Source organism: Mus caroli, chromosome 5 (genome assembly GCF_900094665.2).
Source record: "Mus caroli chromosome 5, CAROLI_EIJ_v1.1, whole genome shotgun sequence".
NCBI classification, from domain to species: domain Eukaryota; kingdom Metazoa; phylum Chordata; class Mammalia; order Rodentia; family Muridae; genus Mus; species Mus caroli.
Genome location: NC_034574.1, coordinates 64,598,777 through 64,626,126, shown reverse-complemented (window position 1 = coordinate 64,626,126; position 27,350 = coordinate 64,598,777). Strand labels below are relative to the sequence as shown.

Sequence of the window (27,350 nt, the reverse complement as noted above, 5' to 3'; positions counted from 1 at the left end):
GTCTCTATCTCTGTCTCTGTCTCTGTCAGTCCCTCTGTCCGTCTGTCTGTCCGTCCCTCCCTCCTATCCTTCCTCACTCTCTCATATTCTCTTTTGCTCCATCCCTCCCACACTCTCTCTTTATCCCTCTCCCAATCTTTCTCTCCATTCTTCCATGTCCCCCCTTTCTCTCTCTCTCTCTCTCTCTCTCTCTCTCTCTCTCTCTCTCTCTTTTTTCTCCTGCCAACCCAGCCACCTTTGCCTCCCCTATAAAGCTGTCAACTTCTGGAATTCAATTAGTTCCATTCTGAAGGAGAAGGGTTTCAAGAAGTAGCAATCTGTTTGCCCATAGTTCCCGGGTAGAGTTGCAAGGGGAGGGGTTAGAGGGGTGGGACACGAGTGTGCCTTGAGTCGGGTAGGGCAAAGAAGGAAAATCTGTTATCTTTAAAACACTCTCCCCACAGATGCCTTCAGCGTATTCTCCTTAACTGTCCAACAGTTTGGCAAGTCTGCCCAGGTAGTAGAATCTCCCCTTCCCTTAGTTGTCAGGCCGCCCAGCATCCTGCCCCCCTCCCGCCCGCCCCGTCCTCCCCCGAACTCGAGGTCCCATAGACTGTGGTACCCACAAGGGTTCTCTTCCCTTCGCCAATACCTCCCACCGCCACGCCCCGCAAAGCCTCTCATCCCGCCCTTTCTCCACCTACATTCTCCGCAGTGGGCACCGGCAAGTCCTCAAACAACCTATGAGAAAGGCTCTTCATTGTTTCCAGCCAAACCCTGGTAACGGGAGGGAGATAAGCAGAAAGAAGAGAAGTCAGCTCAGGCCAGTGGCAGGGGACCCAATTGGGGTTTTGAAATGGCTGACCCAGAGCAGGGACTAAGGACCGTGGGTAGCGTCCCCTGAGTTACAGGTTGGATCAAACTTGCCTAGCTTCGCGTGGCAGGAGCTCCCAAGTTCACCGGCGAGCAGCGCTGCTTGCAGGCTCGACGAGATGCGGAGCTGAGCGCCAGGCTCTCGCTCGCACTGGGCGCGAGCGGCGAGGGAGGGGGCGGGCGCGCAGGTCCCGCCTCCCCTGGCCGCGTGCACACACACGCCCACCGCGGCTAGGCTGGAGGAGCGCGGGCGAGTGTGAGCGCAGGCGAGTGTGAGCGCGAGTGTGCGCACGCCCTGGGAGCCACTCTGCCCTCTCCTTGCACCCTGCCCAGGGCATCTCGAGAGGCTGGAAACGTGAACAGGCTTAAAGTATGGCATGTTGCGAAGATGGTTTCTGTCCAGAAGGTACCCGCGATCGCGCTGTGCTCCGGGGTCAGCCTCGCCCTCCTGCACTTCCTGTGCCTGGCGGCTTGGTGAGTTCGGTGGGGAGGTGGGGGGAGGGTCGTAGCATAGGGGGTGCATGGGGAAGGTGGGCAAGTGTCCAAATCCACAACACCCCTCTGGCCACTCTTCCTGGTGCGAAGCAGATCTTCCCTTCTTCAGTGCCATATGGGCTGAAGCCAAGCTTTCCTTTGACCGAGTAGACTCAGAGACCACTGGGAAGTCGGGTGCAGGAAGCGCAGGTGCTGGGGTACGTGCTGCCTAAGGGGGTTGCCTGCTGCCCAGAGATATTCTTTTTCTGACCATTTTGGTTCTCCACATCCCAACCCCCAACCCTCCTTTAGCTTAAGACCAGCGACTCTTTCCCTAGAAGGCAACCCTTTTCCACCTGTTCTCAGATCCATTCTTAAAATAGTCTTTTCCACCCCTGTTATTTTTGCACTTGCAGTTTAAACGAATCCCCAGGACAGAACTCAAAGGACGAGAAATTGTGCCCGGAAAATTTTACCCGTATCCTGGACAGTTTGCTGGATGGTTATGACAACAGGCTGCGTCCTGGATTTGGGGGTACGGATTGTTTCAAAACATGCAAGTGTGCTCTGTCTGTCCGTCTCTGGTCTGCCTGTCTATTTGTGGAAATATTAGGTACGCCTCACGTGCAAAAATGAAAACCAGTCATTCTCTCGAGCGCCTCCCCCCTTTCTCTCTTCCTCTCCTCAGTGAGACCTATGACAAGAAGACCGCCTCCATCCGTACTTTCCCATCTCCCCACCCCCTCAGGAGCTTGGCCTCCCCCACACTAATTACCTCTTGAGACCTGACTGCAGGGTGGGGGAGGCAGGGAAGTAAAAAATGAACTCCGAGCTGCTGCCCCATGCTTGCCTGTGAGCCTGAGTATGGATTTTCCTTGACTCTGTCCACTTTGCCCAGGTATACATTGTTGCTCCAGAAGCAGCTGGCCTCAGGTCTTCTCCTCCCACGTGTCCCTGTCTCTGCCAAGGGTTCACCCTGTGTTCTACCTAGGACAGGAATCTGGGGCACAGAGCTGAAGCTGGCTGCTCTGCTGGGGAGCCCTGTCCTTCCTTTCCAGCTATCTTCTCACTTTCTTTGAGGAGCTAGCTGGTCTTCGGCCTTTCTCCTCTAAAGCTTCAGAAGTGATTACCTTTATTTCCGCCTTCAGTCAATACCTGTGAAGTGCATAGTAGAGAGACACACATTCATGGCGCATTTGTTCTCATACCATAGTTCCTTTGCATATTCAGCGGGTATCTATATGGCAAGCTTGCTGCTAGGCGCTGAAACCAGAAAGAACTCAACCTCAATCCAGTTTAGCAGTCCTGTTCATCAGGGAGAAGTGACTGGGTAAGACACTGCTTGGCTTGGTTCACTCTTCTAAACGCAAAGTACTGATCTTCCTTCTGTAAATAAGTTAGACCAGAGCACCCCAGACTTAAAACAGCCCAAAGTCTCCAACTGATAGGAATGGGAACAAAGACAACCATTATTAGTGCGCCTCTTTAACTAATTTCAACTAGATTGGCACTTTGTATGCATCACTCTTAACTCTCGTGGCAACTCCAAGGAAAAGCTGTTGCTGTCCCTATTTGACAGGTTTGGTAACTTGAGTTTATGGACTTGAACCCCGGGTGGAATTTTGTACTTACAGGACAAAGCTAGTAGATTGACAAAGTAGTAGATTGAGTTTAAAGCATGGGGGCGGGGCTCTCTGCCTCCAGCTGAGCCAATGGGGGAGGGTGAACTTAAAGCATGGGGGCAGGGCTCTCTGCCTTCAGCTGAGGCAGTGGGGGAGGGAGAGAGTGGGAGAGCAGATAAAATAGGATCCTGGAGTGGGGAACACATGGGATCTGAGATAGAAGGTGTGTGGACTGAGAGAGAAAGAATCATGGGGTTAAGTAGACTTGGATAGACTGGGGTGAGGACTGGACAGAGGAGGACACTAAAGGAGATGATTTGCATGGGGCACATAGCACATTAGTGCTGAGATCTGGTCTCCAGCATTTCAATCCATTTCTTTGCTTTTTTGGGGGGAGGGGGTGTAACTCTATAAAGTAGTGAGCTGATTCCTTTGGTGTCTGCATTGCCAGTGATAAAGATGGATGGGAAAGATGGAAGTTTCTCCCTCTCTTCTTCTCCGTTGTTTCTCTAGGTAGAGGTTGCCCACACTACCTTTGCCTTCATGCAAATCTGAAGAGAGACTTCATTAGAGAAGTGAATCATTTGTCAAAATGTGAGCTCTCCTAAGTGACTAGGAAATTATCATTTTAGATCAAAAATAGTTTTGTGGAGAATGTTCTAGATCACGTGACTACCACTTGACTCTGTAGAATGTCAATAGAAGAGGCTCTGTCTTCCCAGAAGGGTTTTTAAACTCACATTTTTAAATACAAAAGTGGGAAAATATAGCTCATATGTACCTTAAATATTCATAAATGAAAGCACATTTTATAGCTAGTTCTATATGACTTTATTAGTAAGTGTTGAAAGTAAAAATATGTTCTCTTGGCTGTAAGACAACTTATTAAAAAAGAAGAAGAAAGGAATCTGCTATATAGAAGCATTTTTACCATGTGCTCTCTTCCATAACACCAGGAAGACCAGAGAGTTAGGTTCTGTCAACTATAACGTGGCTAAGTGTCTCAAGGCCATTATCAGTCATCTTACTTGACATTGTTGAGTGATCTGCCTCATTCACCTGACCATTGCTATAAACCATCATGGGTCAGGGTTGCAGTTATCTTACTTTGAGTGTTAGCAGATGATAAATTACTAATGAAGTTACCAGAAAAATCACAGTCTAAGGGATATTTTCACCCTGCTCATAGATATCTGTGGTGAGATGATTGGCTCCTCAGAAATGGGCCGTTCTCTGTAAGCAGGTCGTAGTCCAGATATGACAGAAGGATGGTAATGATCACCTGCAGGACATGGATTATCTGTTTACAGGGAAGTTCTATTGGGAACTATTGGAACATAAAAGGAAACATTCCTGTTACCAGGTAAATTTATAAGCCGCAACTTTCATCCCTTCCATGACTTGACATTTTATACTTTGCCAAAAGTTTGGCATTTAAAAATAAGATGAAAACCATTCAGATTTTGACCACAGCACACTATAAATATGGATTGGCTTCCTGCCTCCTTTAATCCCATTTCTGCTCTTTGTGGGACATTTACCTTTCATCTGTTTATACAACTTAGCCGGGTTCAATTTAAAATAAAGCTGAAAGCAAAGACGTGAATTGCAATGGGATGGTTTGTGACTACACAGTCGGCCAGGCAGAGGTTGAAATAGATTTGGAAACCAAATTATGTATTTTTAACTTGGCAGCACAGCTTGCCGTGGGGAGATAAAGGGAGCTGAAATGGTTCTCTTCTCTTCATCCCTCCAGGAACTCCTCTCTCTCTCATCTCCACATGCTCCCATTGGGGAGGGCAGGGAGGGGAAAGGTGAGCAGAGCAGGCCGGTAGAGAGAAGCTGGAATGGACTTCTGAAGGGCAGAAGTCTTTCAGCTTCTGATGAGTCAGTCAGTCAGTTCCTATCATGCTGATGTAGCTTGTTCCTGCTTAGAAGTGGCACCCACGTTGAGTTTGTCACAGAGGAACTAGAAAGTCGTTCTTTCTGTCTTTTGTCCACTTTGAACACAGTTTTATGGCTTCATAAAACTAGGTAGCTGACCACAGGAAGATAGGTTAGGAATCCTGCCTTTCCCTATTTTCTACATATCTGAGGCACACACACAGTCTTGGGGGCATATAATCTCAAACAATTAATATGATAAATATAGGTGGTTGCTTTAGATCGTCTTCCTTAACCTTACTGATATGGAAATAGAAGACTTCCATTAATTTCACAAGGTTGCTCATTAGTGTAGTAGGACATCATATTACTGGAATGTACCATAGTGTTAAATAATAAGATTGCTTCAGAGACACAGAGACGCTCAAGGCAGGCATTATCCCTCTGCTAGAGAAGAGGCTGAGAGAATCCCTACTGAATGTCCACAATAACTAAGACTAAAAACTGACAAAGTCACAGTTCACATCACATCTTCCAATCTTTAGTCAAGACACCTGATGGGTATGTCCATTTTGGAGGCATCCTCACATAGTACTGCGTACCAAGAGTCAGTTATCCTGAACATAACTCTTATTATTTAGCTAAGTATAAATAAGCAATTATAACACTCCAAAAGAGAAAAATAATAGTATTTAAAATGGAGGAGAAAACATGGAAACTTGTATTCATTTGGGTGAACTTGGTCTAATTCTCTGACACAAACCTAATTGTTCTTATGAAGTTTTCAGATGATCTGTGTCTCAATCTGAAAGTTCCTGTGTCATGTGCTAGCTTTATTAATTGACTGTCAAACCATGATTAATAATCATACATCGAATGAATATTTTAAGTAGAGGAACAGAAAGCGAAAACGACATTCCCTGAGTCACCAATTGATTCATTTGTTATACCAGTGTGCAGATACAGTGTTACATAGAAGGAGTAATATGGAGGTCTTAAGACAGTATTTGGTATCAAAACTGCCTATCATGGACTTTACCTCTAAGCAATAAAAAGAGATAAAAGTAGCCAAAATCAAACAAGTAAATGATAATATAGTGGGACAATTTAGTAGCATCAAAATAGAAAGTGTGAAAGGAATCTAGTTTACATAGAAATGATGGCCAAACAAATCTTTCAAGTTAATAACAAAGGGTGCCAGGAGGGAAAGAGAAAAGTTATTGTTGGGCAAGTAAACAACCAATAAAACCAAGCCAACTCAATAAGCAGACCAACAAAACAAATAAAATATGAATAAGTGGATAATAGATTGGTGTGATTATGAGAGTCAAAGGTTTCTGGTGCCCTTCTTGTTCTAAAGTAGGGCCGGGACTATTATGGTACTAGGTGAGAACTGTAAGCAGAAGCCGGGTCATAAAAGGTCTGTAGGGGATTCTATAAAGTATTCTGGATGATTCTCTTAGCAAACTTGGGTGCCACTGGAGTTTGTTAGGTAAGGCATTAACTTTCTGAGAAAGGACTGGTCTAAGTGATAAGTAAAGAAAGGTTTAGAAGCAGAGGAAACCACGTGACACGTGTGTGTTTCAGTGTTGTATTGTTATTGTTGTTGTTCCTCTTCATTATGTAGATGGTCACATGAAATGACGTAGATGTAGCGAGGATAGACATAAATGGACAAAGATGAGGTATTTTAGGGATTTTAATTCAAGAAAATGATGATATATTTAATATGAATGATCAAGGGAAGTAAAAATAGCTCCATGATTTCTATTCTGAGAAACTGAACAAGTGTGGTGTTTAAAGTTATAGGGGACTGTCCAAGTTTCCTCCCAAGCTCACTTGCTAGTAGAAGAGACAGGAAATTAAAACACAAAGCAAGTGAACTATGTAGTGTGACTGGTGTCAGGGATCGTAGAGGATGGGTGTGAGGGTGGTTTTAATTCCACAGTTAGGAAGGCTTTGTTGATAAAGTGGGACCTGAACAGTGATCACAGAGGGATGAGAACATGGGGCACATTTGGGGTGAGGTCTTCTGGTGAGCAAGAGCTCTAGGGACAATCCTGCAAAGCCTGGAAGTCAGGGCTGCTGCAGTGCAGATGAAAGTGCTGTGGAAGAAAGAAGAGGTGCTACAAAGCTCTGTAGACAGGCATGTAGACTTTGCTTTTATTTTGAGTCACACTAGATATGATTGGGGGAAGTATATCAGGGCCACATCCTGTATTGGTGAGTTTTGAAAAGGCTCATTAGGGATGTTGTGTTAAGAACAAAAGGAAGCAGGGATGGTTGGGACCTTTTCACAATCGCTCAGGCATGAGATGCTTAACACTTGGACCAAACAAGTGGCCAAGTAATCTGATGATATCTAAGACTTGGTTGTTTTCTGCCTGTGTTTTGTCTTTTAAGATGAAGAATGGCAGTTATAATGCAGGGTTTGTGAGAAATGAAAGAAATGAGATTAATTAAAGTTTTGGTTTAAGTATCTAAAGGAATACCATTATCAGTATGAGAGTAGAAGCCCTTTAGATGCGTGGATACACGATTTGCATGTGCATGCAATAAAGTCATGGTTGCAAAATACCAAAGAGAGTATCTTGCAATTGAAGAGAAATATGTCTGTCAACACACATAGTATTTGAAGTTTTAAGACCAAAGAGGTTGCAAGAGATTAAAGATGATACAGAAATGCACCCATAGTGTTATCTTCGAGCTCTGATGGCTCCAATGTTAAGAGGTGTGAGACTAGAAGGTCGTCTGAGCAGAAGTATTCTGTGATGTGTGAACAGGAGAAGAGGAGTGCTTTTGTGATTTAGGAAAATGATAGCTGCCAACAAAACAGATCAAGAGACACATGGGCTTAAATTGACTACTAGATTTAGCGATGTTTGTGAGGTAGATGACTTTAATAAAAACAGTTTTGAAGCATGGTGGGCATGGGTGAAGTGTATGTGTGTGTGTGTGAGTGTGTGTGTGTGTATGAGAGGGAGAGAGAGAGAGAGAGAGAGAGAGAGAGAGAGAGAGAGAGAGAGAGAGAGAGAGAGAGAGAGAGAGAGAGAGAGAGAGAGAGAGATTACTACTTGGGGGCAGATACATTTGTACTAATGAATAGAGAAATGGTGTAGATAGAATCAAATGATTCCATTTTTGTAATTTTTTATAGTTATTTTTGGCAAAAGACATACTGATTGTCACTTTGAAGGTGGTAGGCTAAATGGAGAATATAGCATATTAGTGTGTTTTACAAACTAAAACTTTGTTTTTAAAATGGGAGACAAAACATAGTTTTGTCTTCTTTTTTTCTTAGATATTTTCTTTATTTACATTTCAAATGCTATCCCGAAAGTTCCCTATACCCTCCCCCTGCTCTGCTCCCCTACCCACCCACTCCCACTTTTTGGCCCTGGCATTCCCCTGCACTGGGGTACATAAAGTTTGCAAGACAAAGGGACTTCTCTTCCCAGCTGCTACATATGCAGCTAGAGACATGAGCTCTGGGGTTACTGGTCAGTTCATATTGTTGTTCCACCTACAGGGTTGCAGACCCCTTCAGCTCTATGAGTACTTTCTCTAGCTCCTCCATTGGAGGCTTTGTGTTCCATCCAATAGATGACTCTGAGCATCCACTTCTGTATTTTCCAAGCATTGGCATAGCCTCACAAGAGACAGCTATATCAGGGTCCTTTAAGCAAAATCTTGCTGGCATGTGCAATAGTGTCTGGGTTTGGTGGATGAATATGGGATAGAACCCTAGGTGGGGCAGTCTCTGGATGGTCCATCCTTTCCTCTCAGCTCCAAACTTTGTCTCTGTAACTCCTTCCATGGGTATTTTGTTCCCTATTCTAAGGAGGAATGAAGTATCCATACTTTGGTCTTTCTTCTTGATTTTCTTGTGTTTTGCAAATTGTATCTTGGGTATTCTAAGTTTCTGGGAAGATCCAGCAATACTTATGGGCATATACCCATAAGATGTTTCAACTGGTAATAAGGACACATGCTCCACTATGTTCATAGCAGCCTTATATATAATAGCCAGAAGCTGGAGAGAACCCAAATGTCCCTCAACAGAGGAATGGATACAGAAAATGTGATATATTTACACAATGGAGTACTACTCAGCTATTAAAAACAATGAATTTATGATATTCTTGGGCAAATGGATGTATCTGGATGTTATCATCCTGAGTGAGGTAACCCAATCACAAAACATAGCTTTTAAAGTTGGTGAGAACAGTGGAATTGCTAGGGGAAAACTCATGGTTCTGACAAAAATCTCAGTGAATCAGAATACAGCAGAGGAGACAGCAGATAGGAAGAAAGGTTTAAGGTTGTTTGTACTGAAATGTTTTCCCCCAGAAATATAAATATGGCAAGGATATTTTTAAGTATATGGAAATAAATATTTGGAATTGTCTTAGTTAGTGTTTTACTGCTGTGGACAGACACCATGACCAAGGTAACTCTTATAAGGACAACATTTAATTGAGACCAGCTTGCTGGTTCAGAGGTTCAGTCCATTATCATCAAGACAGGAGCATGGCAGCATCTAGGCAGGCATGGTGCAGGAGAAGCTGAGAGTTGTACATCTTCATCTGAAGGCTGCTAGAAGAATACTCAATTCCAGGTAGTTAGGGTTAGGATATGAAAGCCCACACCCACAGTGACATACCTACTCCAACAAGGTCACACCTACTCCAACAAGGCCACACTTCCTAATAGTGCCACCCCCTGGCCCAAGCATATATAAACCATGACTATTGAAAGTAAGGGTTTTTTAAGATTAGAAATATCAATTGTTTGTGTACTATTGGTAATGAAATGCATACTGTAATGGAAAGAAGGGACATGTGGAAGAAAGATCATTTTACCCAAGTTTATAAGAAAATAAACATACTAGTATTATCAGATATAAAAATTTCTTTGGAATAAGAACATACTAATACATTTGGTATGTCCTGAAACAAACTGTGTCCAATATAGATATTCTATTCCAATAGAATATTAATAAATGGACATGGTTCTAGGTAAAGCTTCAGTGGGTCTTCAGATTTTATATAAAACATTTTAGCCTACATTTGTATATCATCCTAGGCCCTTTTGAATATATTTAAAGATGTTTAGGTACACATGATTATGTTTATTTAATGATACATTTACACTAAAATCTATACATAACTTCTTCTTCGTACCTCCCTTCATTTATTGATTAAAATAAAATAACTCTACTCATTGAACAGCATCCAACCAAAAGAGTGGACCTCAAAATGAACTTGCAGTTGGCTACTCCTTTCTTTAATCCTGTTCTCATATTTATCCTCTTCCCATTTCTACTGATTCATTGCTTTATTCTAAGCCTTTCTCTAATGGGTATTTTAGGTTATCCGTATGTTAACAGTATATTTAAGGCATGTAGCTGTCTTTAATTGGCTAAACATAAACTTTTGCCATGGTTCAGACTTAATGATGCATTGCTAAGATTCATTCTTTTTTTGTTGTTGTTGTTGCCTAGTGCTATTGATCCTTCCTTTGCTTGTTATGTGATGTTCGTGTTGCATAAGAACTGGCTTATTCGTCTGCTCTGTTGGCAGTGTTTTTTTTTTTTTTTTCTTCCTTGTTTCCCAGATTGTATTGCTGTGAATATTCTGGCCCAAATTTCCTGCTGTAAATGTGCAAGAGTTTCTTTTGCGTATATATCAAGGAGTGGATTATTCTGGCTCTTAGTGTAAGTGGGAGTTCAACTTGAAGATATAATGCCAAACTGTTTCTCCATGGTTAGTTTACAAAATTAAACTCCCTTTTACAATGAGCATAAATTCTGGATCCACATATACTTTAGCACTGGGAAAGAGAGAGAGAAAGAGAGAAAGAGAGAAAGAGAGAGAAATATATATAGAGAGATATACAGAGACAGAGACGGAGACGGAGATGGAGAGAAAGAGGGAGAAGGAGAGGGAGGGATGGAGGGAGAGAGGGAGGGAGAGAGAGACTTTGAAAATTTTTGAAATGATATTTTGTTTCGAGATAATTTTAATATTTATTGTCTTCATTGTGTTCAAATATCAATGAATATTTTTTAAAATCTTTATTGTCTACAGGAATTTCTATTGTATAACTTTTTTTTTCATGTTTTATTCATACTGTTTCAAGTCTTTGCTTCCACTATTGAGAACTCTTACTGCTTCCAAAGTAAAAGAATATTGATAGAAGGATCATAGAAGGTACCAATTTTTAATGTCTTTTAAAGCAAGGAAGCTTCTAGAACACTGAGCTATTTCCTGCTTTGTTGATAATATCAATGAGTAACTGTTGTCTTTGTTTACTCTTCGGTAACTATATTTCCATACCCTGTCAATGTCAAGCAAAATTGGAAATATTTTTATAATCTCCCTGGAAATTAGAAAATTTTATAATCTCCCTGTGTTGTTGCTGTTGTTTTCTGCCTAAGCTCTTGAAGTTTCATGAGTTTTGGATACAACTTGAACTTTGTAAGATGTTGGTGTATTTGTGATGTGGATAGCTGGAAGACAGGTTGTTTCCTCAGAAGCATAGCGAGGGAGAAAATATAGAAAACAAGAACTGACATACACTCACATCGGTGAGGCAGATATTTATTTTATGATGTGACAGCAAATTGTGCATCACTATTGGAGATATATTTGGGAATTGATAGCCTTAACTAGGTATTAGAGTGTTGAGTAAATGGTTGGAGATTATCTGATACTTTCTTAATTACCTTCCCAGCCAATTAATTATATAAGACCATTTTTAAAAATGTTATATTAATGGTCTTGTCTGTTTGCCACTTAATGAAGATCACTCTCTTTGCCTAACAGACTCTCAGGGTCAAAGTATCACCTCACTGAAAGATTAAAAAATATTTTAACACATCTCCAGTATCAATGAAATAGGATTGTGTGGGGGGGAAAAGGTGTCTTTGATGCTCACCAAATGTATCTACAATCATGGGAAGAAATCTTTCCAATTTCAAATTGTCTAGTTTCTATGCAATTACACACTTTCCAAGGTTGATTTGAACATTTTAACCAGTAGTATTACAGGAAGCATCTCTAGGAATTATTCTTAATTGCATAGCTACCATTATTTGTTGACAACTGACTTATCAGAGACCTACTGCATTTCAGGTGGCAGATTAATTTTATGGAATAATACAAATACAAATATAATAAAGATAGTTTCTGCTTTAATTGGGAAATGTGTTTATTGTAATCCATGCAGGATCCAAGTCTTACATTCCCCCCTCCCCGGAAGCAGTGAAAAATTATTACTGATGATATTAGCAACATAAGCACACGATTATTCAGCACCTCATTTCTACGCAGTTTGGGACTTGAAGGGGACTGAGATTTCATCTTCACTATTAATATTGAAAAGGCAGATGCAAGGAGTCTGAGTGCAAAGGATCTCAAGAAGATAACCGATAGCTGTTGTTGAACAAAGGGAATGTAGGCATAGCTAGAGTCACAGTCAGGATAGTACAAGTGTTCCGTATAGAGTTAAATGACAACTAATTAATTATTTTATGATGTAAAAGATTATTGTAAACCCAGACTACATGTTGGAGGAAGATGAAGAGTTAGAATTCTGCATAAACCTCTGGAAACCCAGTTTTTAAACCTATTCAGTTCTCCTAGGATAGCACTTTTGGAGGGTTAAATGAAGATTGAACTATCACATAAAGGGAATCTAGCATTTTGTCTGGTATAAAAATAGTGTAAATATATAATTGTTATTTCTTTGTCCTTATATCTTAGTTCAAAAAAACACTTTCTGTACCCTACTGTACACAACCCATGCCACTTGTCCATGTTCTAGCCTCATTCCAGATTCTGGTCCTGTCACCTGGAGTAGATTAATGGACTCGTATATGGACCATTTTCTGCCCTTTGCCTCTGTATGACTTATTTTTCATCCAAGGGCCTATCTGGTTTTTAAAAATAAGAGTATGTGAATAATTTAATCATACATCTCCTTACTTCAAGCCTTTGATGGTCTGTCAGTACTTATCAGGTACAAGTCCTTACTGCAGCCTGCATTCATGTCAGAGCCAAACTGAATAGCAGATACAAATGCAGAGACAGAATGTAAGGAAAATGCTACCTTATATGATCATTTTTGCAGGACTACCTTAACAAAATACTACTGACTAGTTAAACAGCAGAGATTAATCTCTTCACATGTCTGAAGGCATCAGCGAGCTTGGTTTGTTTGCCTAGAGACAGCATCTCCCCTGTGTCTGTTATATGGTTCTCATTTGGTGTGTGTCTATGTTCTCACCTCCTCTTTCTGTAAAGCCACAAGTCGATCATATTGAATTAGGTACCATTAGAAAGATCTCATTTTCATGCAATTACATTTTTAGAGCACTGTCTCTGAAAATAGTCATTAGAAGGTCCTGATAGTTAGGACCTCAACATGTGAATGCGAGGGGCACATAACTTAAGTCCATGGAAATCTTTTTTTTTACATCTCCAGGCCGCTCCCTGGCCTTCTGCAAGTCCTATTGCTTATGGTTTAAACAGTAGTCACTGTAGCATGTGCTATAAAAGCATAACTTAAAAGATGCCAATTTTAAAAAATGGGCTCAGGAGTAGGTTGATGCTCCATCTATGGCACCCTCATTTTATTTCATCGTGGCTTCAATGTTCTTATCAGTGTCCAACCCTGCTTTGTCCCACTGGTCTCCTTTGTAGTCCTTGAAAACAGTAATACCATTTTTGCTCGCTGTTGTCCCAGCTCTCTCAATAGTTCATACGTATGCTCCAGGACTCATCTGAACTTCAGTGTTTTGAAGAAGCAGTTATGAGCACAACCTCAAACTTGCTTTCTATGCCTCTGCTTTTCCTACTTGCCTGCACTGCATCCTGAAATAATAGCTCTCTGTCATATCATTTACTGCTTTGCTCCTTAATGTCTGACTCTTCCAGCAGCATCGTGAGTTCTTGAAGCAGAGACTTCTCTAGAACCTGGGATGTAGCTGCTGCTCATGCAAAAATGTATTGAGTGGATGTCCTAAAATGTTTCTTTACTGGTCACATGCATTTAGCATCTCAATCTCAAAGTGCAGCATGATCAAATACGCTGATGTCAGATAATGTCACACACAAAACCTGAGATTATAATTCTGAATGTAGAACAGTATTTTGGAACTATTGCAAAATTAGTAGAATTTAGGGGGATGAGAATTTATAAATGTACTTTATTATCATGGTATGGTTATAGCCACAGGATTAGCATAAGCTCACACAATTGACAATATGTTAATAAGGAAAAAAGAAACGTTGTACCTGTTCTTCTCCTGAGTGCCCCTGCCACATTCATGGTCTTCACACACTTGTGATGCCAGTATTTCATAGAAAACTATGGTAAGTACAGTATAGCAAACAGCTTGAGTGGATGTTTGCAAACAAAAGTAAACTGAACAGTGTCTATATAAAAAGTTGCAAAATGTCAGGTCCAACCTTGTTCCTACTATGTCTGCAGATCCAGGGGTTTGTCCAACAGTCTGACCTTAACCAACCTGTCTAGGTGATGCTTTGATGGTGTTTAAGCAACAGTGCATTGTATCTGTTCCCGAAATAACTTTCACTTTACTAAAATTGATAAAGCAGACATTCCTCAGAATTTTGTTATCTTAATTTGTGTGAGCCAGCCTCCCCCAGACCACCATTTTGCAAGGATGGGGATTTTGCCTTTTGATACCTTTGTCGTTGTTGCTAGAAAAGGACAGGGACTCTGAGGCAATTTGAGTGAAATTTCAGCCCTCTGTGGTTCCAATGTTATAAATTACTTCCTTCCTGGATTACCAATTTCTTGACAAATTTGAGTTTAATGAGCTTATTTATTATTGTTTGTTGTTGTTGTTGATTCTAGCTTCTCATTCAAATCGAAGCTTAATTAACTTCTACCCTGTCCAAGGGGGTACACTCTATATGATGTAAAAATAAAAGCATGCACCAGGCTACACTTTTGTTCTCATTATACTTCCAAAAGCTGTTTCTTAGGATACTTATTCCATAAATAATTTTCTCGTTCTCCCTAGATCTGCCTTTCTTTGGCCTAGTCCTCAGTCTGTAGAGGGAAGAAGTAGATTCATTTTTATGAGGCTGACTTCAGATCTAGAACTTTAAGTGTCACCAATTGCTCTTTGCTTTCCCCCACCCCATCATTTCTATTTCCCAACCAGTATTCAAGTGATATTCTACTTTGATTGCAGATGCTATAATATCTTATCTAGCCTGGCAGCGTTATAAACCATCATTTAAGGAAACAGTGTTCAGGAGGGCAACAGCTTATATATTTTTATTGGTGGTAAAAAGCTAAATCATCTATAATAACTACTGTCACAATTTATAGCTAATATGTTTAATACTTGCTAAAATGTTTGTACTTGAAGATTAGACTAAATTTGTCCAATTGAAGAGGACTATGAGTTAGATTCTGAGCTTACAAAAATTCCCAGGTTTAAAGCATACTTTTAAATCCATAGAGTGCCAGTATCCATTTGTTTATTTTCTTTGTCAGCAATATTGGCAGCCTGACCGTATTTTTCCCTCTGGGCTAAACATTCACATACTTGCTCATGATCGGGATTTATTTAGATAGTGAATCGGTAGCAGCTGAGGGAAACTGATATGGAATGAGCTTTTGCATAAGTGTGAGACGCTACACTCAGCATTCTGTTTGATTGCTGTAAAAATTCTGTGAGACAGGTGTGGCGCTACAACAGCGCTGTTCAGTAACTTGCTGAAGATCACCAAGCCAACAGGTGACACAGCCTGAATGGTTGTAACTGATAGAAGACCTTGTCTTGGATCCCAATCACCAGTGGATGGTGCACCTATTGTTAAAGGTGACATTAATCATTTTAGAAGTTATTTTTGAGCATCCTCAACTCCCTAAAGACACACTGCTTTCAACTGCCACTTCTCAGCACAGTGCACCTTTTCTCCACGCCTGCACCCTGCTGTTTCTTCTTCTGAACAGTTCACTTCTTTCTAGAGGCCAATCAGATGATGGACTCTAAAAAAAAAAAAATCACAAAGGCTAAAAGCTTTTGTGTGTCTGCACTGCCTGTCATGATAGTGCCCAGGGGTGATGTATCTTTGTAAATACACGTTCTTGGTAAGTAATTGGGTGTCTATTTGCCTGTTAAGCAAACACTCTTTTTTTTTTTCTTTTGGATTGATTTGGTTGCATTTTAAACTAAACTTTAAACTTTAAACTTTTCTTTTTCTTCTTCTTTTTTTTTTGAGATTCATTATCACACTGGAAAGTCAAAATGCATGCAAAAACATGACATATCGTATCTGTATTCCCTTTTTAATGATGTATTCCTCCAAGGCTGTAATGTTGGTAATTATTTTTTCACACCTATTTACTTCATACTTACTAGGTCCTGTTACAGAAGTGAAAACTGATATATATGTCACCAGCTTTGGACCCGTTTCTGATGTTGAAATGGTAGGTATCTGAACTTTGTAGAAAAATAAGCCAAAAAAGAGGCAATTGATATTTATTATATTGTCAATCACACAAAACTAATGCTTGATTAAAGCTAGAAGTCTGTAAAGAGCAAGATATCCCATCTGCCTCTCAAAGCTATCATTTTGAGCATCCATTGAGTTGGAATCTTTCTCCATAAAGAGGTCTTTCCTTGATCTGTTTCACAGCCAGGCCTTCTATGGCAACTACCGAGGAGGATACAGTGAGAGATAACCAGTAGTTTAGATGGGAATTATGTGTGTGCACAAGATTACACTCCTAAGGACCCTATTATCTTCCTCACTGATCCGGTTTCTCGCTTCCCACTCTCTACTTTTATTCCTCCCTCTCTTGTTTAAAGAGGTCAAAGGGGCCAGTGATGGTCAGGAAGTCTTCATCCCTTCAGCTGTGCTTACATTGAATAATTATACTTAGTGAGTCATGATGGCTCTACTTTACATTCTTCCTTGACGTTAGGACTCCTAATGGTTTGAAGCTCTGAGTTCTTTGGATAATTTTTAATACACTTGTGAAAACAAAATTTATCTTTTAGAAAGAAAATTGTCTTCATCTTAAAGAAATACCTGTAATTTTATGATCAATTACGTAATGGGACTCATTCCACGTTAAGTGATTTTCCTCCCTGATGTAACGTAATGCACAGCCATAATTATCTGGTGTGGGCAATGCTGACTTCATGGCAGTAATTAGTCCTCGGTGACTAACGTATGTGATGATTTACTTCTTACTCATGCAGAAGCTGAAGGGATCGATATGTGTGTTACAGGGTAGAGTTGCTGAGAATCTATTCCTTTGACTCAAGATCATCTCTGCTTCTGGTAGTTTCTTCTGGCATAGTCTTTTGTGAGTGGAAGAGGATAGAGACTAGCATCTTACTTTTTGCATACGAGTATACGTAGTCACCCATGACTTGACTACTTTCCCTAGGAATACACTATGGATGTGTTCTTCAGACAGACATGGATTGACAAAAGACTAAAATATGACGGCCCCATTGAAATCTTGAGGCTGAACAATATGATGGTCACCAAAGTTTGGACCCCTGATACTTTCTTCAGGAATGGAAAGAAATCTGTCTCACATAACATGACAGCTCCAAATAAGCTTTTTAGAATTATGAGAAATGGCACTATTTTATACACAATGAGGTAATAGACTTTCCTTTTTATTCCTCACCCCTAATTCTCTCTTCCTTCCTGTACCCATCCCCTGTTCCTTCTTGCTATCTCTTTGTTTTAGCAATATGTAATATTAGTCTTAAAAAAGGGTTGATTTTACTTCCTTGCATTTTTCCATAATAGACTCACCATAAGTGCGGAGTGTCCCATGAGACTGGTGGATTTTCCTATGGATGGTCATGCCTGCCCTTTGAAATTTGGGAGTTGTAAGTTTTAGTCAAAGTGTTGTTTGAATGCCTGATTATGCTGTTTAGCCTTATATTAATATATGTGTGCAACTTTAATTATCCAGCATTTAAATCCTTCTGTGTGAGAAAAGTTGTGCAAGGAAACTAATAATGTTTTGTTACACCAAACAAAGTTACTTTTGAAAAAACAGGTAGCTATGGAAGACTGGTCATAACTAATAAGTCTGTGGTCACATTTGAAACTTAGGGATTCAGGGACAGTTTGTCAGAGGTATTATAGCAGAGAAAGTTCGCTGCGAATGGGGTATGATTTAATAGTTTCAGCAGCAAATAGAACCATTTAAAGAAAGCTTGAGAAAGGGTGAAAAAAAAGTTTTATACTTTCCTGATATAAACTTGAGGTAAAATTCCTTGGTAGCATTGTTGGTGACTCAGTTACTGAGCTATCACAAATCTCTAGTTGAGGTGGGTATGAAAAAACTCAGTGCCTGAGATACCATTGTCTACATTGAGAAGTGTGATTCCATCTCAAAGCTGAAACTGGGGAAGGTTTGGAAAGTTTTTTGCAAAGGGATGTGGCCTCGTTGACAGCCTTTTCTGGGAAGAATGGCCTAAAGAGAGCATGGAGTAGAGCATGGGAGACCTGGAGTCTGCTGTTGTTGTGCAATCCAAGATGGCAGAGGGGTTGGCGCAAAAGGAGCAAATGTGGAATAGATGTGTTTGGAACACTTAGCAGAGAGGAAGGCACGAGGGGGACATGAGTGGGTAGTAAAGACTAAGCCTCTCCTTTGCTCAAGCTCCTTTCTCTGAGATGGCAACAAATGTGATTGCTCTTGGAAGGTCTGCTTCCAGCATTCGATTCAATCAGAACCTACCAAAAATAGACGCCAGCTTTTACTATTGCTGCAGAGTCTTCCTTTCGCTGATTGTGAAACCAGTGCCTGCTGTTCTCACTGCTCATTGCTTGACTTCATGAGAGTCGGCAGTCACCACTCTTTTTATAACCCTGGTTAATCACAATACTTGGTGGGCTAACTTGAGGCGAGAGAAAGCCTTTTGCTCTCTGACCAATGATTTAATGAGACAAGATAGAAAGAGAAAAATACATAGACAGAGAGGGTGATTTTCTTGGGGCCAGAATTAAAATTCCATTTTTCCTGTAGTAATTTGAATTTTACAAAAGATTGTTGCTATCTGAGAAAGGCTTCTCCTCCCAAGACCTCTCTAGTTCTGCTTTGAAGCACACACTTCCACTGATGACAGCAAAGCTGCTGCTCTCTCAGGCTTTGTATATGATTAAGGAACCACACTTTGGAAAGAATTTTGTTTTTTTTAGACTGAGAGTTTAAAAGAGAGGTATGCCATACCAGTACAGTAAATGATTTTTTTTTCTGAATAAGTTAATTCTTAAATTTTTTTGGAAAGAGAAAAAAATCTCTATTAAATTAAGCTTAAAAATAAAAGGAATGTGAAAGATAATGCAAGAAATCTGTCAAAGTAGGGCATCTAATAGATGATTCCCAATGCAAAAAAAAATCATAAATAAGAGTATAGTCTGCAGGAGTTTAAATCTATACAACTGTGAATACACTTTTAGAGATGAACGCTGATATGATACCCTGTAGTGCTGGATGGTAGGTGACTCGAGACTCATAGGTCATCTGTAGGAAAACCTCTCTGGATATGGATTCCTTTTGCTGGATTAAACAAGTTCACCAAGGACCTCCTGCATTCCAGCCATTTTAGGGATGTTTGTAGGAGAGGATGACACATAATTCATTCTGGTTCTTTTGAACTTATTTGTACATGAACCGGGCTATCTGTTCTGGGGAGAGTGGTATGCAAGCAGCTGGTCTCCATTTGCACTGAACAAGGAATAACAGAAAATGTACTTGAATTGCCACTGGGGAGGGTTCTTTGAAGATAGAAGGGAAAGTGCCTTAATTGCAGGATTCAAATGGCACTGGAACTGGTTGTGTAACTCTATACCCTGGAGAGCTTTGCAGCCAGCACAGTCTGAACTCTGCAGGATGGTTCCCCAATGGCCTGAGCACTGCCCAGAAGCAGAGGCTAGAAGGGGTGACCCCTGGGGAGCTCTCTCACAAGGAAAGTTTGTTTGGTTCTGTTTGTGGTACTGGAGGCAGCATCTTGGTCCATTTCTAGAAGACAGAACTGTGTGGAATCAGAAGAAGTCAGGTTTTCTTAAGGACAGATAGACAAGAATTCAAAGATGTAGGAGTCCGGCTATAGTTTAGGAGGTTTGCTCTATCTGCTTTTCAAGCTATCATCAGGCTAGCTAGAATAAAAACAGGACCACAAACACCGATACAAATGTAGTTTTATAGTTGTTTAAGTTTTAGTCACCTCATTCGACATAAAAACAATTAAACCTGTAATTTGCTTCATAATTGCACTTTCCTAAATTATATAAACATGTTTGAAAAAAATCATGAGTATTTTTTCCCATTTTTTTTTTTTTATTGTTTGAGCATTTGTCACATTGTTGATTTTTGTTATTGACAAAGGAGGAGTCCTGACTGGAAGCATGCTCTCTGCTCTTATCTAGATGCATATCCCAAAAGTGAGATGATCTACACCTGGACCAAAGGCCCTGAGAAGTCAGTGGAGGTGCCAAAGGAGTCTTCTAGCTTAGTTCAATATGACCTCATTGGGCAGACTGTATCAAGTGAGACTATCAAATCTATTACAGGTGAGATTGCATGCACATGCTTGTGTGTGTGTGTGTGTGGTGAGATTGCATGCACATGGTTGTGTGTGTGTGTATTTTTGTTCATATATGTGTGTGTATGCATGTAGACATGTGTATGGGGATATGGGTGTGTGTGTGAAGAGGAGAGTCAAAGAGGGTCATTACTCAGGGTCCACCCATGTCATAATTTGGTCCCCATTGCCCTGGCGCTTGCTGAGTAAGCTAACCAGACAGGTTACTGAGCCACAGGAGCCTCCAGTCTCTGCTTCCCCAGTCTGGTATTACCTCATCAGCTTTTTTTTTAATGTAGTTTCAACTTAGATCTTTATGCTTTTATGGCAAGAACTTTGCCAAGTGAGCTATCTCCTCCTCCATCCCCAGTTCTGTCCTTGTGAGATTCTTAATTGCAAAAGTCAATGTGCTACTTGAAGTCAGCATTGAAGTTTTATACTATCGCTTTCATTGAAGTATTCAGTGTTTCCAGGGGAAATTTTTTTTCTCCAGAAATAGAGATGATATATTTATAATCTTACTTCAGTTTAAAATAAATTCTGAGATGTTAACACAGGAGGAATGAATAAATTTTTTTTTTGTTACTTAGAAACAAAAGCCAATGTTTAAATATATTAAACCCTTATTTTCAACAAAATATGAGCCTGGCTCTGATTTGATGGTGCTTTTTAAAAAATGTTTAATATTGACCAATTTTATGGTGTCATTTCCACTCAAAGTAAAAGCAAATCCAAAAAGCATACTTGCAGAGTTTATATTTAGAGTACACATTAAAATTGTCAAACAGGTGGGTAGGAGGCTATACTGGTAATTTTCAAATTTTGAAATAAGAATGGAAAGAACCTTAATATTTAGCTTCTCATCTAATGATAAAATTGGCTACTTATATCTTGTTCCAAAACCATGTTCCTTCCATACACAATTTTTACCAGGAAAAAAATTAATGGTAGTTATCTTAATGCACTTATAATGCTGTACCAAAAATATCACAAACTTGGTATTCATATAAAAAACAGAAGTTTGTTTCTCAAGTCTAGGATCTGGGAAGATCAAAGTGAGTGTTTGCGAGAGCTTTTTTTCCTGGTCCATGGAATAGAGTCCTCACATGGGGCATATCCCGGGAAGGGTTACCAAGGTAGATTGTTTGATGCAAATGGAGATGTACTTTTCCCTCCTACCCTCACTGCCTATCAAAGACTAGTTCCTAAAGTTACCACAGTGGAGGTCAGGTTTCAATAGTGATTCCCCACCTCTCTTTTTGTTACAGGATGTCAATATACGGCCCAGGTTGTCTTGAGACTTATTAGGTAGTTCAGGATAGCCTTAAACTGGAGTTTCTTCACCCTCAGTCTATGGCGTGCCGGAATGCCAGGTGTGCCGTTGTGCCAGGCATGATGTGTGATTTTTTTAAAAATCCAATATTTAGAGAATAGTGGTGTTTAAAATGTATTCATTAGTCACATCTAACGGCGATCATTTCCAAACCTTCCCTTGTATTAAGTTCTGATAGACTACCATGGAAACCATACTCTTCTCATCCTCAATTTTCCTAATGGGAAATATGTAAATATAATGCATTTAGTACATTAATAAATAAGTATATTTTCTTGCTCACACAGATATCAATATCAAAGCCCAAAATCCATAGACCTTCTCTGTTCTGTAAACTTTTTAAAAAACAGGCTTTGAATGTCATTGTATCAGTAAAGCAAACAAAAGTAGAGGAGTTATGGTAAGATCTTGAACAATGGGGTGAAACTAAGAAGGGTTTTTTGTTTGTTTGTTTGTTTTAAGAAATATATTGACAAAATGCTCATGTGAAGGGGGGTGTTTCTATAAGGTCAAGTTCATGGAAGTCGAGTGGAAGGAAAGTTTCCAGGTCTTTGCAGCTAAAGGGAAGTATGAGTTAGTAGGTGAACAGCTCACAATTACGGCCATGCAAAACAAGTAATTCTGTGGAGATACTGGCCACCTGGTACATATTGTTCATAATTTGTAAAGAGGACAGATGTTCAATGTTTCTACTACAAAAATACAGTAAGTGAGATGGTGAGAAAAAACATCTTTTGGAGATGGTAGATGGCTTCATGACAGACTGTGGTTTATCATTTTTACTGGTGAATACTTATCTCCCGGTTACTCAAGTAGCATATACATTAAATATGTACAGTAATGTGAACACAAATTATATTCACAAGGATTAAAAATTAGAAGCAAGTGACAAGAAATGAGGAGGATTTAATTCTTAAAAGGTGAAATTAAGTCATGACAACGCTCATGGTGAAATATTTTAGCTTACTGTCTGATGGCTTAAAACTGCTTTGTATAAAATCAGATACCTTATTAGGAAATTGCTGGCACTATTTCTCTCCCTGAAATTCTCATATGTTTTCTTAAGTTTTCATTTTTTAATATTTGAAATCATTATTACATTTCTCCTGTCTATTTCATTCCTCTGAAACCTTACCATCCTGTCCATATCCTTAAAATTCAGGGCCTCTTCTTTGGCTAATCGTGTGTGTGTGTGTGTGTGTGTGTGTGTGTGTGTGTGTGTGTGTGTGGTGTGCATGTGTTCCATGTGTGTGCGAATGTATATTCCTAAATATAACATTTTCAGTTTCTCTACTGTTACATATGTGTGCATATGTGTTCAGGGCTGTTTACCGAACAAAGAATTGGTATGCTCTTCTCTGGGGAAGAACTCCCTAGCATTCCTCACTTTCCTCACTTGCTGACAGTTGTTTGTGTAAGGTTGAGGCCTCACAAGTTTTCCCTCTTCCAGTCTGTCACATCTATTGGTATTGTCCTTGTTCAGTACATGTTTAGGCAGTCATGATGGTAAGATGTTACAGGCTTAGCTTCTGGTAAGGAGACACAATCTCGCAGCAAAACCTCTGATCCTCTGGCTTTTACAATCTTTCTGCCTCCTCCTGTACAGTGATCACAAACACCAGTGCCTTATGTCTTTCCAATACCCATCTCATGCCTTATCATTTTAGGGAGATCGTCTTTACATTAATTATGAAACAATGCAGAGGTCTCCTCGCAGGGTGCCGTGTGCTGATTTTCCCATCTGTGCATTTGGAAACACATCTGGAAGTAAACATTTGTAAATTTTTGACTTAGCTGTGAATGTTCACTGGATTCTAAATACCATTCTCTAGAAATCCCTTCTGGTAAAACTGCTTATTGGAAAGTGTATTGTGTATTTACTTACTGGCTTTTAAAGTTGTATCTCTGTTAACTCTACTTGTACTTTTGCTCATGTATGTTGCACTTAGACATGCAATCCACTTAGCTTCTCTCTGTTTATTGGGTGCAGGTACAGGTATGAATTATGTTTGAAAAAATATATTTACGTTTATATAATTTTGTAGAAAGTTATGTATGCCATTTCCTTCCAAACTTAAGCTTTTTATTTCATATGTATGTGTGTTTGTGTTTTTACATTTTCTATTTTGTTTTCTTTAAATAACAAGCCTAGTTTCTGCTTTTAAAATGGTGAAGATTGTGATTGGAAAGATTGCTCAGTGGGGTCATCTGCCATGGTGGGAGGATAAGAACTGAGTTCAGATCCCCAGCATCCACAGGAAGAGCCAGCAGTGGTGGCACACACGTGGTGTCCTAGCACTGTGTAAACAGAGATGTTCTTTAGCCAACCAGTCTTAAAGAAATGCTCTCAATGATCTCAAGGTTCACTGACAGACCCTATATTGATAAAAATCATTAATTAAAAATAAAGCGAACAGTTACAGAATAAGTTATACCCTGTCTAAGGACTGAACTCTGACTCCCACATTAAAGTGAGAACACAGAATGCACACACACATACAAATACACAGCACATACACACACATACACACACACACACACACATTAGCCCACACCACATGTATATGCAAATACTGAACATGAAAGGTAATTGCTTTAGTGTATTAGGCCTTTAAAACACTTGTATTTTTTTGAAACCATAGCCCAAGTATTAAATTGCTAAATCTATACGTAGGGAAACATTATCTTTCTAAATAATAATGATCTTCAGTGCCATCCTCTCCTTTGCTCTCCCACCCACAGTATGGAGCTATGCAATTCTCATTGAAATATGCATGGAAGATAGTCTAACATAACAATCATAAATTGATTAAATAATTGCCTACAGTACCGGTAATCTATTTTCTTCATTTTTGCGGCAGGTGAATACATTGTTATGACAGTTTACTTCCACCTCAGACGGAAGATGGGCTACTTTATGATTCAGACGTATATTCCATGCATCATGACAGTGATTCTCTCTCAAGTTTCCTTCTGGATAAACAAGGAGTCTGTTCCAGCAAGAACTGTATTTGGTAATTTCCGTTTATTTTGTTTTTGTCCACATTACACTTTTGATGGTGATTCATGGGAAGAACCTTTTGCTATTTCTGAGCTGAATCAGGAACTCTTTAAGCTTTCATTTCTATTTCACTTTAACACACTGCTGCATGAGGAGATAGGGCAGTCTGTCCCTTCTGATGACTTCTCAGATTTCCCTTTTTGAGAAAACCAGTCAGGTGAAAAACAAATGGAAATGTGGATATAATTTCACTCTCAGTGACATTCCTGGGCTGCTAGCATGATGCTGTGTAATTGAATTAAATTATGTCTAGGTGTTAAAATGGAATGCACAGGCAGCTTAAAATAAAACAAATCAAAGTCACGGCCGACTGCACATGAAAGCCTTAGAGCAACTTGGTTTTCAGTGAAGAGGAGCAAAATGCAAATGGCTTATGTGGATCGAAAGGGAAGGTATTCTGCGCATAGTCTATTGGCTCTATTGCATTCTATGTGTATAACTTTCATTGGTTTTTTTTTTCATTTTTTTATCGGATATTTTATTTACATTTCAAATGTTATCCCCTTTCCTGGTTTCCCTTCCGAAAAACACTCTCCCTCTATCCCCTCCCCTCTCCCCCTGCTTACCAACCCACCCACTCCTGCTTCCTGGCCCATACTGAGGCACAGACCTTTCATAGAACAAAGGGCCTCCTCCCTCCATTGATGTCCTAGGCCATCCTCTGCTGCATTTGCAGCTGGAGCCATGATTCCCACCATGTGTGCGCTCTTTGGTTGGTGCTTTAGTCCCAAGGAGCTCTGGGGGTACTGACTAGTTCATGTTGTTTCTCCTACGGGGCTGAAACCCCTTCAGCTCCTTAGGTCCTTTCTCTAGCTCCTTCATTTGGGACCCTGTGCTCTGTCTAATGAACTTTCATTGTTTACCAAACTAGTATTTCTTTTCTTCTTGTTCATATTGTGGTTCTTCTATATTATTCCAAATGTTAAGCCACTGGGAACATATAGGTCTAACATTTTTGTGTTAAGTTTATTTTATAAATTTATACATCAGGGTTACCTTTATATCATGAGAGTTGTAGTTAAGTCTATTTGTTTTAATACAGTTATCTATTCCTTATGCTTTATCAACTTTATCAATATCATTCAGCTGTGGAAAAGAAGAAAATGACTAGACTTTTTCTAGGATAGAGGCATAAGTCTCCCAAGACATGCTAATTTCATTTTTCAGGCTGTTAGGATTTAACTGTGGGCACAATGTTTATCATAATATGGCTGTGGAAAGGCTGGTGAGGAGCTTGAGGGAGCCTTCTATCTTATTTTGCAATGACAATACCTAACAAAAAGCCCAGCAGGCAAAGGTCTGTAATGGCTCATGGTTTGAGATATTACAAAGCAGATAGTAGCAGAACTGACCCTGGAAGGAGCATAAAACACCTGTTGTCTCAGTAATGGAGAGGAAGCACTCTGTTACCAGGACTCGGGTAACCCTCAAAGGCCGTTTAATGATGGACTTTCATCAGCTGGGTTCTGACTCCTAATGGTCCCACAGCCTTTAACATAGCACTATGAGCTGAGGATAGAGAATTCAAAACATGATCCTCTGGGAACATTTCAGTCTCAAACCATAGCGCTTGCCATCTTCAGAGATAAGGGTGCTATAGTGTCCTTTAGAAACTTGAAATACTCCTACAAAAGTATTTCTTCCACATATATTATTGTGCTTATAAATCTGAAGGTATTTGAATCATTATCAAAACTTGTACACTGAGCTGGTGTCAGAGACAGGGTTTGATCTAAGACAGGGAGTGAGCAGGAATGACTATTCTAGCCTTTTCATAATATTATGAAAGTTTAATTAAATAACTTCATGTTGCAACTGTAAAATAAGTTTCCCTGATAAATATGCATGTAAAATTGAAATGTAAAAATTTATTTAAGGATTAGATACTAACATTGAAAGGTTAGGGCTTAAAACATAAATACTTCACGTATTTTCTCTACAAATGAATTGTGTTAATATTCTTATACTTTCCCTTCAAAGTAGTGAAGATTTAAAAAGTATTTTATTACATTTTTTCAAATTCCATCCTCTGATAAAAATCATCACTCCCTGCGATTCCATCTAACTCCTCCCAGCATGAACCCTTACCTGTTGTCCTCTTTTAAATTTATATCCTTTGCCTTTTTAAACATAGTAACCCACAGAGTTCAATCTGTGATGCCTATACACACAGATGTGGGTTATCCCCCAGTGTGTGGCAGAGCTAGGAGGGACCACACCCTTAAGGAAAATGAACTCTCCCTCATCAAGAAGCCATCAGTTGTCAGTGAACATCAGTAAAGGGGTGGAACTTGTGAGTCTCTTCCCACTAGAATGTTGACTGCCTTGATCTTGTCCAGGTCTCATCAAGCAACCAGAACTGCTGTGAGTTCATGAGAATAGTAGTTATGCCATATCCAGAAGACACTGTTTTGGTCTTCAGTATTCAACCTACTATTTAATGTTTCCTATTTACCTTTCTTTCTTCTTCCTTTTTCTTCCTCTCCTCTCCTCTCCTCTCCTCTCCTCTCCTCTCCTCTC

The 27,350-nt window shown here is 39.9% G+C and overlaps 2 protein-coding genes across 4 annotated transcripts in view; one reads left to right on the top strand and one right to left on the bottom strand.

The window, feature by feature from the left end:
• The window catches only part of Gabrb1 (gamma-aminobutyric acid type A receptor beta1 subunit), a 464,459-nt gene extending 463,684 nt beyond the window's left edge, over positions 1-775 (bottom strand). The window contains exon 1 of the mRNA XM_029477413.1: positions 684-775. The gene's annotated coding sequence lies outside the window, so the exon portion shown is untranslated. The remainder of the gene's footprint in view (positions 1-683) is intronic.
• The window catches only part of Gabra4 (gamma-aminobutyric acid type A receptor alpha4 subunit), a 91,709-nt gene continuing 65,097 nt past the window's right edge, over positions 739-27,350 (top strand). For 2 of the 3 annotated variants that reach the window (XM_021162799.2, XM_029477412.1), the window contains exons 1-7: positions 739-1,326; positions 1,743-1,861; positions 16,240-16,307; positions 17,277-17,497; positions 17,651-17,733; positions 20,282-20,425; positions 24,631-24,783. In XM_021162799.2, the coding sequence (XP_021018458.1) occupies positions 1,241-1,326; positions 1,743-1,861; positions 16,240-16,307; positions 17,277-17,497; positions 17,651-17,733; positions 20,282-20,425; positions 24,631-24,783 (874 nt within the window). In that variant the 5' untranslated portion in view covers positions 739-1,240. The remainder of the gene's footprint in view (positions 1,327-1,742; positions 1,862-16,239; positions 16,308-17,276; positions 17,498-17,650; positions 17,734-20,281; positions 20,426-24,630; positions 24,784-27,350) is intronic. The other variant, XM_029477411.1, reaches the window with a different exon arrangement.